This window comes from Zosterops lateralis (assembly GCF_965231275.1).
Source record: "Zosterops lateralis genome assembly, chromosome: 11".
NCBI classification, from domain to species: Eukaryota; Metazoa; Chordata; class Aves; order Passeriformes; family Zosteropidae; genus Zosterops; species Zosterops lateralis.
The window spans coordinates 10,666,550-10,680,249 of NC_139771.1; the positions used below are offsets into that span (position 1 = coordinate 10,666,550).

Consider the following 13,700-nt stretch of genomic DNA (forward strand, 5'->3'; position numbering starts at 1 on the left):
AATATCAGACTCCACTTTAGCATCCTCTTAGCAGAAACATAGTTTTCATCCACAGAACTTATTTTATTCTACTTCTGAACAGTGCATAAAGAGGAACTGGGACAAAAAGTACAACACTTTTACATAGAATAACAACATCCCCAAAATAAGTGCATTTTAATGAAATTTTATCGTGTCATCCTGAAAATTTTCAGCATCCAATAACAACAGTTAATACAGGTGCACTTGAGATGCTACAAAATTGTTAGCTCTCCACCAGAAAGGGAAACTACCATATGCTACTAAAACATTAGACAGTTTCACCTCAAACATTCTTGTAACTATTTTGTTTCAAATGTTCTTAAAATTTGAGCTCATAAGTTACTGTAAAAAAATCTAAAACCGTACAAAAGCCTTGAAAGGATATGTCAACTAATTTAAATTTCACATTAGTAATTCCTGGTTTTACCTAGGATAGACTCAATTATATGCAAGAACAGAATAAGAAATTCCATAAACCTGACATCACTTTGTATGTGATCTATTCTCTTCCCAGCTACACTCCACCATTTTCTTAATGGGACAAAAATAAACATCTTTACAATGCAAAGGAAAAAGAAACAAGTGACCAAAATAGCTTTCATCCACTGCATCAATTTGACTGCAAGTCTTAAAAAACCCCAGCACTCTTTCACATAGTAAGTTTAGGACTCACTGGTTTCTTCATGAAGGGTAAGTAAAGAAACAGCTAAATTTATCTTCACTTTGATTTGTTTGGCTTTAAATTACAACAAAGAAAACATTAAACCCCGCAAAAGCAGCACTGGCTGTTAGAAGAATAATGAACTATTTTATAATGTAAATAAAGTTAAAAAAAAAAAAAAAAGAAAAAAAAAAAGAAAGCACATTTAGAGACATACAATGAAAGAACTCCCAAACACCTGCATCTACATAACTTGTTAGTGAACATAGTTCAGTAATGAAAACACCTGAGACAAATTTTCTGTAAAGACTGAATTTTCAGTCACTTGTTTTGGTTTTTTGGGTTTTTTTTTTAATAGAATTTAGCTTCAGTTCAAAACTCTCTTGTTCCCTTAACCAGAAAAGTATTTTCTCTACACAAGTTTGGTACAGTTCAATTTAACCAAATACACTTTTTTTTTTTTTTAATTTCCCCTAAAAGCACTATGCAGCACCACAGACAGGTGAATCTCTTCCCACAAGAGACTCCAGCTCAACACCAGTTTTAGAGAGAAAAAGCCACCCTTGCTGGATATTGCAATACACACCAGAGAGAGTAAACAGAGAGCTCAACTACAAGCACATGGGCCCACACCAACAGCACCACAACTTTTTTTTTTTTTTTTTTTTTTTTAATCACAGCACTTGAAGTAATGGGAGAATCTCATTTGTTAGTCAGGTGAAATATTCACTCAGAGAAAAAAATACTCATGATGGTCCCTCCCACAGGGTGAAAACCTATCAAACAGCAAGCAAATCCAAAGGATAAAATTACTTCTTAAAAAAAAAATAAAAAATACCAGGAGTGCCTGACCTGTGACTTACGAAATTTTAGACATACACAAGAATAAATATTACCTATTATTTCAATGGTTTTATTATTTGCTTTATTTATACATATATAAACAAACACATGTAACTGCAGTGTAAAAACTGGCTTTTCAGGCTTTAAGGAATTTTTTTAATTAGGCATATTAACATATGATTTGAAGTTATAATATAGCCAGACAGGGGCCAGCTTCAGCATCAAATGCCCAAAGCCAGTCCCTTAGGTGAACAGCACTGCTGAATCCCGGTGGCCTTTTGTTGACAAACTTTTTAATAGCCTAAACTGAATACTCACCATTTCTGTGATCAGGGAAAGATTCTAATGCTGAATGCTTTTACGAATGATGATATTATGGGATTTCTTTAGTCTCTAAATGGAATCTCGACATCTAAAATTAGATATTATTAGAACCATTTTCCTTATTCTCTGACAAAATGTGTCTTGGTCAGTTCTTTTGATGTCTTTAAAGGATACCTCCTAAATTAGAGTACAGACTCAGAAAGTTTTCTACTTAACAAACCGTTCCTCATTCTTTTCATAAATTTTCAGAGTTAGGGGACAGTACAGTCCCAAAATCATGTTCACACAGAACTGCACACTAAAGCCAAATAACACAAAATACTTATGTGAATATTTCCATGACACAGCAACACTCCTGCACACATACATTGCAATTTTGCAGGATGGGGGAATCTACCTCTACAAAGTCACCTAATTCTTTGCATATCCACATTCACGCTTATGCTGGGCTCCTCCACAACCAGCACCATTGCACTGGTGCCATCTTTCAAGATGCTGAACATCTCCAGTAAGCACTGAGGGTTAACAATAGCACTTGCTGCTGAGTCCTAAGCCCTTTTCATGGGATCATTCATAGAAACCTCCCACAGCCCACATTTATTTCTTCTTCCTTCCCGTTCAGCAGGTGATCAACACACAAGAGCTGCTGCTATGCTCATCTGACAGTGACAGCAAACAGCCAGAGAGGACCAGGCTGTACCACACTGGTACTCTGCATGTGCACTCTAAACCACTCTTTAAAGCATCTCACACTGGAATGTCAGCATGGATAACCACTGCCAGAACACGATACAGAATCCCCCCAAGTCAACCACAGGTTCGGGTAATCATGACCTCTCTTTTTACAACATAAATGCATAATTTCCGCACCACTCTTTGATGAGGGGACCACAGACTTAAAAAGAGGAAACAATTACAGTCATTAGAATTTCACCCAAGCGTGAGATTTAATCTCAGGCCATGGTCTTGCCAATGGCTGTGAGGGTCTCAATGGAGACAAAATTGCTGTGTGGGAGAAAAAAAAGCCTCGATGATGACATTAGTCAGCAAGAGAGACTGAGCTTTGTCTTCCATCCAACAGCACAGTCAAATACAAGGAAACCATTTTCCCTCCCCCTCTTCTTGATCCTAAAAAAGAAAATTACCATTTTGTTTTTCTCTCTGAAACGTAGTTTTTGCATATTTCGGAAAACTTTCTTCCCCAAAGTAATACTGGTGAAATGCTAGTTTTTAATAAAAGAGAAGTAGATTTAAGCATGAATAAACTTCTATGACAAAAAAAAAAAATTCCTATGCCTATCCTTATTAATATCATACGATAGTTCTATCAACAACTCTCAAACACTTCCATAGCTTTTTTTTACCCAACAGGTTCTTCACGACCATTTCAAATTTTACATATACAGGAGAATCAAATCACCTACTCTACAATGCATTTAATGGAAACAAGACAGGTAAAACTTGGCCAAAAAAAATTAAGGCAAAGTTTAACAACTAAAAAGAGCTCCTGAGACCCAAGAATACCAGCTTACTCTCATATGCCAATCATATGCTGCATCCCAAATAAGACAGAAAACAAAGGAAAACTTAAGCACAAACAATAGACAAGGAAGTGCTACAGGTAACTGTATTAAACTCATTTTTGCAGTACTGCAGAAAAAACAGATCTGCAGTGGACAATATTCGTTATCATCATCATCATCCCTTCTATAACATGAAGTAAAAAAGGAGATTTTCAACAAAATCATAAGCCCAAATGAATCATCTCTTCTCTAGAGCCTGAGGTGAAGCAGCCTGCATTCTTACCCAGATCAACTTCTATAAATCTTAAAATTCAAACCTCAGTTTTTATTCCCCCTTATCATCCTTTACTTCCATGATGCTCCTGAACACAATTTCTCCATTTTTATTTAAGCAACACTGTCTATTCCCTTTCCTCTCCTTCTGCTGTTACAATAAACATAAATATGTATTTATTATTGTTTGGTACCAACTACCCCTAATGCTGGTAATGCTGATAATTATAATCTGACGTAGGATTAATCAACCTAAATTTGAAACCGAGATTGTAATTCAATTTGGAAGCCAACACTAACCATTTCATGTTCCCTTGAAGAGATTAGATAAACTGCACGAGAACACTTTGGTAAAATAATTGATGAGATGGGAAGTAAGAATTATTGGTATTTACTTAACCTGAAATACCTTCTGGAACCAAATAGTTTAAAAGAAAGCACTACAGAACAGCTACCTAATGTAAATTTTACAGATAGCACAAGGAATATTTTTCTCACAGAATGCACATTATCTCTGCAATCCCAGCTATCGTACAAGCTGTTCAAGTCTCCTTGCTGAAGCTCACACTCAGTTTTATCCCATTACGCGCTGTGACCCACAGAACACAACATGTTCAAGAATCCAGTTGGAAATTACCACTGCAAAACATCTGTCCTTGCTCTTCAGCTTGCCAGGCCAACCTTAGGGTTCCAAGACAGAAAACAACTCACTGCCATAAGGAAAAACAACTTTTTATTACACTTAATGGATTTCAGCAATGACAGCATGCAGGTTTGGTTTGCTCACTTAGTGAGATCTGTTGCACGACTGCTTTACAATTATAAGCTCAGTTTTTCCATCTGTATTTTGTTTTTCTAGGGGTTTTCATAAATAGTACTTTATAACAGCCGTGCAAAAACATGTACTATTTTAAGTACAAAAAAACCAAAAACAAATATATTAAGGAAATTCGGTTCATGGCTACATCAAGCTAACTAGCTATTAAAAATGAATTTATACATAAGCAACATATCATTCTGTTTATATCTAGCCTCTACTAATTGCAGACAATTTCTAAATCAAGATGCAGAACAAATACAGGAGAACCTTATAAGGCTGGTTCATCGATTAGCAGACCACTGAGTTGCCAAACTGTACTATTAGCAAGCGAGCATATCCATCATGAGTAAAAATGCTACTTTGAAAAATGTGCTTTAAATTTACTCTGATAAGGGTGATTTTAACTATATATATGCTTCATATTTTATAGTAAGTTGTTTTAGGTTTTATGCAGTTATTTACAATACTTCACTACATTAGCTGATATTTTAAAGCATCTAAAAATTGATTAACAAAGCTTCCCCGCTCTTCCAAACAGCTTACAAATTAATTTAAAGCAAGAATATACATGAAGCAAAAGTGAAAAGTGGTTATTTGATGGAATGTTTGCACACAGTATGCTGGAACAAAGAAATTCTGTTTTTAAACCAATAGGGAAAATGATCAAACAGACTTGAACAGCACCACTACAGAGCTTGATTATTAAGTTTTCCTGAGAATCTGTCATGGTTTTGTGTCAAATAGCACAGTTTTCTTGTATGCAAGCAAACTAACACAACCACTCAGGAGCTTTGTAGAAAAATTGTCATATATTAGCAAGTGACAATCTCACATTCAAACAAATTTCAATAAAACCACTCCTGGTTAAAATCTACACTTAAGACTGAGAATTCCATTATAAATCACATCTTCCAAACAAGAAATGCACTATTATTTTTATATTTTAAACCCCACACAGAAACCAGTACATTTCTGACAAGTTTCTAAGAAGCAGCAGAAGAGAATGTGACTATTCACTCTAACTTTTGATATCAGGAGACAATGGGTCTCTTGCTCCTTGTAAATTACTTGACCCAGAAAATGAACTGAGAAGACTCCTCCTGGTTTGGTCTCTAACATTGCCTAAGAGTTGCTGTGTAAGTTTAGGAAGTTGTAGAACCTGTAATTTTAACACAGAAATCAGCTTCAAGTCAAAATTGCGGAAAAGGGCACAGAACAGAAATAACAGCAGCAGTCCCACTGTTGCATCACTCACAAAACCCACAGAAACAAAAAGCAATGCAATACATAGAAAGTTAGAGCCACTAAAGCTATGATATAGATAGGTACAAACCTCACAAGACCCATATTTTAAAATACCATGATACACTCCCCCCAAGTTTCATTCTACCCAATATCACACAACAAATCCTCTTTCACACAGTAGTGATTCAAAGCAGATTTAGTACATCTGGGTTCCTTTTACCCAGTTATTAAAAGACATGGGGAAATGGGGAAGGAAGTAAAAGACTTGTGCCACTAAATTCCATGGTTCCCACATCAAACCAGTTGTTTTTTCTCACCTGTTACCTGTGTCTCATGTCATGTGTAAGACAATACCTCATACATTTTTATTGCTTGAGGTATAAAAAGCACAACCCAAATTATAGATGATATAAGACTAACCTTCCTTAAAACACAGAGATGTTTTCTTTAAGAACGAGAAAATTAACCCAGAGTTGTGTTCCAAATCGTCTGCTTAATTCTGTTTCGATTCAGAGTGAGGTCACTCCCCCCATGCTGACCTGTTACCCCGAGTACTTATCCTTAACATCCTACATTGTAAGCAAACACTGCCCTCTTGTGCACTGCAACATCCAAGAGACAAAGTTCCACTTTAGGGGTTGTGGAGACCACGCAACAAATTTTTTATACTGGTTGCCTCTCTTCATGCATAGCTCCTCTATTTTTTTTTTTTTTAAGTGGCTTTCATTTTAAAAGGTCAATAAAAATACTCCTTCGTGTTGTCAGACAAGTATCTGGCACCAGCCAAATTACGACAAAAAAAAAAAAAAAAAAAAAAAAAAAAAAAAAAAAAAAAAAAAAAAAAGACATTGGTTTCAATTTCATTTATGGAAATAAAGTTTATTTGAAATTTTAATATAAAGCAGTGTCAGCGAGTCACAAGCACCATGAACCCAAAGAGTCTAACAAGTTTTAGAAAACATTTTCATTAATGTTAGCTGAAGTCCCTTAACCCATGAGAGTACTTCCATAACACCAACCACTACATCAAGATTTGTGGCTAGGAATTACACTACACAAGAGCTGTATGTTAATTTTTTTTAAACCAGAACAGGGTTTATTATGTTACTCTCACTTCAAGCTGGCAGCTAAAGATCTCAAGACTCTCTAGTGACTTCTCTCTGACTAGAATGATATCCACTAAATACAAGGCACTCTTTCCCTCCATTCAATATCTGTACTTAACAGCAAATCATCCACATACACATCTACAACTATAAAACTCTACTTGCTCACTCACCTAGAATAGAAAAAAAAAAAAAAAACCAAGAACTGTCACATCCTCACAAAGGTCTCAACAAACAAAAGCTCACATCAACAGAAGTGTGTTTTCATTGCAGCAATGCAAAGTAACTCTAAGTTTACAAATCCTCTTAAAAGCTTATAACAAACTCTGCAAAACAACTAATCTGTGATAAAAGGTGGGAGAGTTTTGTGATATGTTAATCTTACAAATAATCTGCATCTGACTGAATCTGAATGCTGGTAGCAAGACCACATTTCCCTTGATCTCACAAGCCTGTTTTCATTGTACTCATTTGCATCAGCAAGACTTGTTTTTGCTATGCTCATTTCCCCCTCTCCAAGCTCTAGTGAAAGTTCAAAAGTCTTGGCCCCTCCAATGTATCAGGTATGAATTAATACCCTTCCTTAGCTGAACACAGCGGCAAAGTGGAAACAGACACTTGCAAGGCAGTCTTCTTTGAAAGGAACTGCAGGGACAAATGGTGACAATGAAGTTCTAGTTATAAAGTAAAAAGGTCAAAGGTTCATACAGGCACAAGGATTACAAAACTACAAGTTTGTCAGCGTTCCCCCCAGCCCAGGTTTAAACAACCAGGGTCAAGCAGTAGCTTTCCAATTAAAACCCTATAAGGATACTCTGTCCTTTGAACTTCATAGGGGAAAAAAAAAAAGAAAAGAAAAAAAAGAGAATCTTCTGATTTAGAAGTTCTTTAGAGGACCCATCTCGAAATCAAAGAGATAAAGGGCATCTGACAACAGCTCACCTAAAGCAAACACTCAGTATCCCTTGGCTGCCTGTGTGGGGGAAGTTGGGATGAGGTAATCATGTTCTCCTGTATTAGTGTGCTGACCCTTTGTAGGGCATGAAATTAACCATCAGCAAGGAAAAAATCTGCTACTGCTTAAACTACTTTGCTACGCAAAGTGGCCTTAAAATGAAATATGGGGATTGAATTTCGTCTGGCAGATTAACTTGTCTAACCTCTCTGCGGGCATCCCTTCCTGCTGAACTCATTTGAGAAACTATTCCAGACCCTACTGGTACACAGGTCTGTGACAAACAAATGTAAAAGCAACTCTTATTTTATTTCAACGACATTAACATCAGCTTTGTGGAAGATCAGGAGCTTGACACTAACAAAAGAACAGAAGTTTAAAAGACCCCACAGTTCTGTGACAAAAACTACCCCATCTCAGTGTGAAATTTTATCAAAAATACCACCCTAAACTTCTACAGCAACAAAAGAATTCAGTAATGACAAAAATATCGGTCCTGCATCTTGCAGTCATTCCTTCAGTGTAGGAACCAAGAGTAAGGCCAATGTGGGTGCTTCTCACTGCTTGGGACAAGATAAGAATTGGCTCTTAAGGTCCAGTTACTCAGGTTTGTTTGCTCTTCTTAGAAAGTCAGACACAAATGGCTTTAAATATTGGTTTTGTTGCCTTGCTTGAGACAAAATCCTGTTAAAGAACAGGAAAAGTCTGAAACTGTGTTTTAAAATAAAGAGTTCTGTTCTTATTGTTTGAAAGAGTAAGATAGAAATACATAGCACAGTCCAAGCCACACAGCTACCCACAATAACTTAATGCCTTCCTGCCACAGACACACAAGAGCCTTAGAAGAATATAAACCAGTATGGTTTGAATACAAATGAAAGGCATGATGAACTATACACCAAGTGACTATTACTTATTCCATTCCAACCTTGACTATCACCTTCCAGCTAAAACTTAAACAAAACATCTTGGGTGAAACTGCCTGCAACATCTCCAATTCCCGGCACGCAGGTTTAAAAAAAAAAAAAAAAAAACAAAACAAAAAAAAAACCACCCCAACAAGCCACTTTTGATTTAACATTCGATATGTTTTGTTTTCAAGGACAAGCTTTGCAAGAAAAGTGTAGCCACACAGAATGAAATATGACTTCTATTTTTCATTCCATTTGGTTACTGCTCAAATATTCTGCATTCATTTAATCCTAAGGTATTGTGTCTGAACAAGAAACTTGTGAGTGACTGTGAGAAGTATTCACAAGGTCAAGCACTACCTGGCACAGCATGTCAAAAATTCAATACTAGATTCTGACATGAAAAAATCCACTTCAGGAATTAGCTACATATAGAAATATGTTAAAGAGTGCTAAACAGTAACATTTAATCTGTGAGCAGATTTATCAGTTTTGTACAGCAAAGGAATTAACCCTTAGAAGCGTTCTGGGAGCACAGAAAATATGAGTGTTACAAGAGAGAGATAACCTGGGACACCACTGGTGAAAATGGCACTTTGGAAGAGAAGAGTCAGAAAGCGACTCCTCAAAAGGAAATCCTTGAGCTCCTCATCTCATGGGAGACCCGAGTGAACAATGCTGGTGCTACCCAGCCACAGCAGATGGTGTTTCCATGAGCTGGGATCACTCAGGGGGAAGCCAACTAGTTTATCCCACCTTCAGTGAAAAAAGAAAGCTGCCAACAACAAGATGCAATAACATTTTCACAGCAGTAGCTTCTCCTGCAAACCCTGCATGCACATGAGTAACAGAGTTCTGAAGCAGCCCTCTCATCTTTGCTGTCAGTCCACCTTCCAAATCCTCACATCCAGCTCCCTTGCCCATGAGCATGCTACTTCTAGTTTTTCTGCAGATCAACTTCCACCTATAGCTACCCCAGGATTTGAATTCGGAACATTGATATTTTAAGGAGGTATGGGAAATCTGAGGTGCAGAATAAACACGGGAAGATAAAGCACTTCGCACTTACATCTAATTGAAAAAACTACATAGAGAGAAAACGTGTAGTAATGAGGAAATCAAAGATTTCATCAAAAAGAAAAGGGTAGTGGTGTTCCTGGTTGCAGAGAAAACATTTGGAAAAGTGAACCCTTAATGCTTAGTGATGAGGAAGTAGATGAAAATAACCTAAATTTTTCAACTAGCATTATCTGGGAGGACTCACTTTCCATTCCTGAAATGGTGAAAAAGCTGGCCTTATTGAAACATGAACACCAAAGAATGTACCCTGTTACACAAGACATGCTACACTTCAGTTGGAGTTTCACCAAACCACACCAAACCTGTAAGCACCTAAATAGTCCCACAGACACAGATCAGGTTTTATCAAGGTTTCACTTTTCAAACTCAGTCGTAAAAAACTCATCCACTATCAAGATACATTGATGTTATCAAGCAAAAAACTGAAGTTCCTAATCCTTGAAACTATTAACACAATACTGCATTTTCTCTACAACCCTTTCTTAACACACAGAATTGCAGTCACACTAATCAACTGTTTTACTTCAGTAAGATACATAACCTGGTATAACTGGAATTAAGCCAGTTTGATGTGCTTATGTAGGCTGGATACTAGGAAAAAGTTTCTTACAGTAAGGGTAATAAAGTCCTGGAATGGACTGCCCGAGGAGGTGATGGATTCACCATCTCTGGATGTTTTTAAGAAAAGACTAGATGTCGCACGGGGTGAGATGGTTTAGTTGAGATTAGGGTTGGGTTGGACTTGATGATCTTGGAGGTCTCTTCCAACCCCATGATCCTGTGATTCTGTGTCTGAATTACCATCTGTAAAGAATTATTTTTGCTGGGAAGAAAACTCTTATCATCATCTCATCCCATCCATGCCTCCCTTCTCCCTGCAAGCCCTCTCAATAAGCAAATCTGAATAACTTATTCACCCTGACAACTGTGACTAAGTAGTTTGAAGATCTTCATAAAAATAACAGAAAGCAATGAGAAGCCTGTGTGTCAACCACCCCACCCCAAATAAGTGTTAAAGCTACTGACAAACAGAACTGGTTAAAGCTGATTTCTAAGTTTTCCCATGTCCCCTCCATGAGAAAGTTTACACCATTCAGATTCGTTGCTTCTGGCACAAAGCAATGTCTGACTACAAATGACCCTTCAGATCATCCAAGAAGCATCTGCCAAAGTCAGCTTTGCTCTTCAGAAGATAATCAGGTGCTTACAATTACTAAAGAATGATAAGGGATTGTCAGGTACAAGAGATAACTACAAAACCACAGGTTTCTGGAATTAAGCAAACAGCCAACTCCTCCCTTGCAGCTGTGGGGCACACATTGATGACACAGAGCATTTTACTGCTGGTGAAACCGACAAATAAGTAAATATTTATTATCCTACCCACAAAAACCACAACTTACAAATAACATAATTGTTCGAAAGGGGGTTGGTTAAATTCCTACATCGTGACAAGTAACTCAGCTGAACCTCAGTCTAGCCAAGAAACGCTGTCTTACGAAACAACCACGAAGCTGTCACTAAAGAGACACTGGCAGAGGAACTGAACTTGGAGGCTGATCCCCGCAGCTGCGCCTCCATCAAACCCTTAGTCAAGCACCGACCACCTCTTATGCTCTTTAGAACAGATGGGAGGGGGAGATAGAAGAAAGTGAAGCAATTTAAAATTAGTTCGAATGCAAACCAAATTAACTTTCTGATATCACCTATGAAGACTAAAATGAAGAGTTACCAAAATCCACGAAATTATTTCTAAGCCTAAAATTACCATGTTGCATCTCCCTCGTCCTCCAAGACAACATGGGCATGTCCAGCCACTATATCACAGCTCTCAATTTACAGGCAACGTCAAACTCTGACACCTTTAACAGGCAAGAAAATAGAAATTTATAAGGCTCTTCCATGCCATCAGCAAGGCCTCCATACACAACAAATAAAACTTTTTTCCCCGATAAGTGTAAGAAACCTGAGCGTACCTGACCCTCCAAACAGCACCCCAAGAACTCACATTGTAATACGCGCTTTCCTACGAGCCCTGATTTTTATTTGAAGAGCAACTACGAGCAAGCGTAGCAAAGTCGTAAGTCCGTGAAAAACCTGAGACCTCCCGTCCCCTGGGTTAGGGCACAGCCTAACCCCGACCCAGCGGCCCCGCTCCCCCCACGGGCACAGGTGAAGGCTGGAGCACCCCGGGAGGCACGGCAGCCACCGGGGCGGGCCCCCCTTGGCCCCCCTTACCGCCGATGATGGTGCGGATGAGGGAGGCGTGCCCCGGGCAGTCGACCAGCGTGAACTGGAGCTCGCCGGGCCCCGGGCCCAGGTGCGGGGGCAGCGCGGTGCGCAGGCAGGAGAAGCCCAGGTCCAGCGTGATGCCCCGCGCGCGGCTCTGCGGCGCCCGGTCGAAGGCGGCGGTGGAGCCGGTGGTGCTGAGCGCCCGCGCCAGCGCCGTCTTCCCGCTGTCGATGTGGCCCAGCACTCCCACATTCACGTTCAGGACGCGGGCGGCCATAGCGGCGCTGCGCTCGCCCGGGTCCGTCTCCACAGCGCCCCTGCGGCAACGCGGGCCCCGCCGCCGCCGTTCCGCCCGCCGGGGGCCGGTGCGCCGGGAGCGCCGGCAGGGCCAGGAGCGGGCTGAGCTGAGCTGAGCCGAGGCCCCGGGAGCCCCGGCAGGGCCAGGAGCGGGCTGAGCAGAGCGGAGCCGGGCCCCGGGAGCCCCGGCAGGGCAGGGAGCGGGCTGAGCAGAGCGGAGCCGGGCCCCGGGAGCCCCGGCAGGGCAGGGAGCGGGCTGAGCAGAGCGGAGCCGGGCCCCGGGAGCCCCGGCAGGGCAGGGAGCGGGCTGAGCTGAGCAGAGCGGAGCCGAGGCCCCGCTGCTCGCGGCCAGCGCGGGTGGTGCGCTGCGATGAGAACTGCCTCAGCTCACCTCTCTGCCAGACAGCCCGTCCACGGAGAGGCCATTGCTGCAGGTTACACTAATGGCCGCAGGCCCCGCAGCCGCGCCCCGGCCCCGGTGTGTGCCTGGCCTGAGGGAGGGCTGGGAGCGCGGCCCGGGCTGGGGGCACTGCACTGTGTATCGGCCCTGAGCGGCCGCACCTTCGCTCGCATCTCGCCCACGCTGATCGGACACTGCGGGGCTGCTTAAATTCGCTCACCGTCACATCACCCCTCCATTGTGCCCCCTCCCTCCCGAGCTAACCCCGGTGCTGCGGCAGCTGTGTTGACCAGGTTTGATTTCCAAGACATCACAAACCCAGGTGAAAAGGCAGGTCGCGTTTGGATCATTTATTCTCCTTACACTTTAATAAATTCTAGGCTTGCATAATTCGTTTTGCTGTAAAGGGGTGTTTAAGTTAGGTAAGAAGCTGCTTTAAAAGTCATATCCTTAATGAACTAAGAATCCAAGATTATTAACAGTGATGAACAGCTGTCCTGGAAACCACCACCAAAACCGACAAGCAGGTGAAGATTGAAGAGGCCTGAGGACATTTCAGAGGCTAAGGGCATCATTCCTTCACTGATTTAAGTCACTTCACTTTACTGATAACTCAGGGAGCTAAATGCTCTACAGGACAAAGCTTAACACTTCTGCTCGGCCACTAAGGAGCCCAAAGTACCTCTTCAAATGATTACAACTTTTTACAAGCCAAGAAACCAACACTGTGTCATGGACTTCGCAGGAGTGTCAAAGTAGACTAGCCTTGTTCTCTATGCTACATTTTTTTTTTTCCTTTGAGAGCAGTGCTGTTGCTTTTCTGCTCACTCTGGAGTAATACAGATTGCTCATAGTAATAACATTCACATCTGAATAATTAATGAATGAGCCAGAAGTGTAAAATGACTTGCCTGAGGCTACTGTCAAAATCATGGATTTGGTTTTTAGGCTTTGACTCCAAACTCCAGGCTTTTTTCTTAGAAAGGAATCTGTTTTATATACCAACACT

General features: G+C 40.5%; 1 protein-coding gene across 4 annotated transcripts in view; it reads right to left on the reverse strand.

Annotated features, from left to right (window-relative positions):
• The window catches only part of EEFSEC (eukaryotic elongation factor, selenocysteine-tRNA specific), a 124,854-nt gene extending 112,067 nt beyond the window's left edge, over positions 1–12,787 (reverse strand). Inside the window, exon 1 of one of the 4 annotated variants that reach the window (XM_083869665.1) lies at positions 12,683–12,787. Coding sequence is in view for 2 of the 4 variants with exons in the window: in XM_083869663.1 (XP_083725789.1) it covers positions 12,001–12,271 (271 nt within the window). In the remaining 2 variants the exon portion in view is untranslated. Of the gene's footprint in view, positions 1–11,530; positions 11,625–11,738; positions 11,794–12,000; positions 12,299–12,682 lie in introns of those variants that run through there. The other 3 variants (XM_083869663.1, XM_083869666.1, XM_083869664.1) reach the window with 3 other exon arrangements.
• Positions 12,788–13,700: the final 913 nt, after the last annotated feature.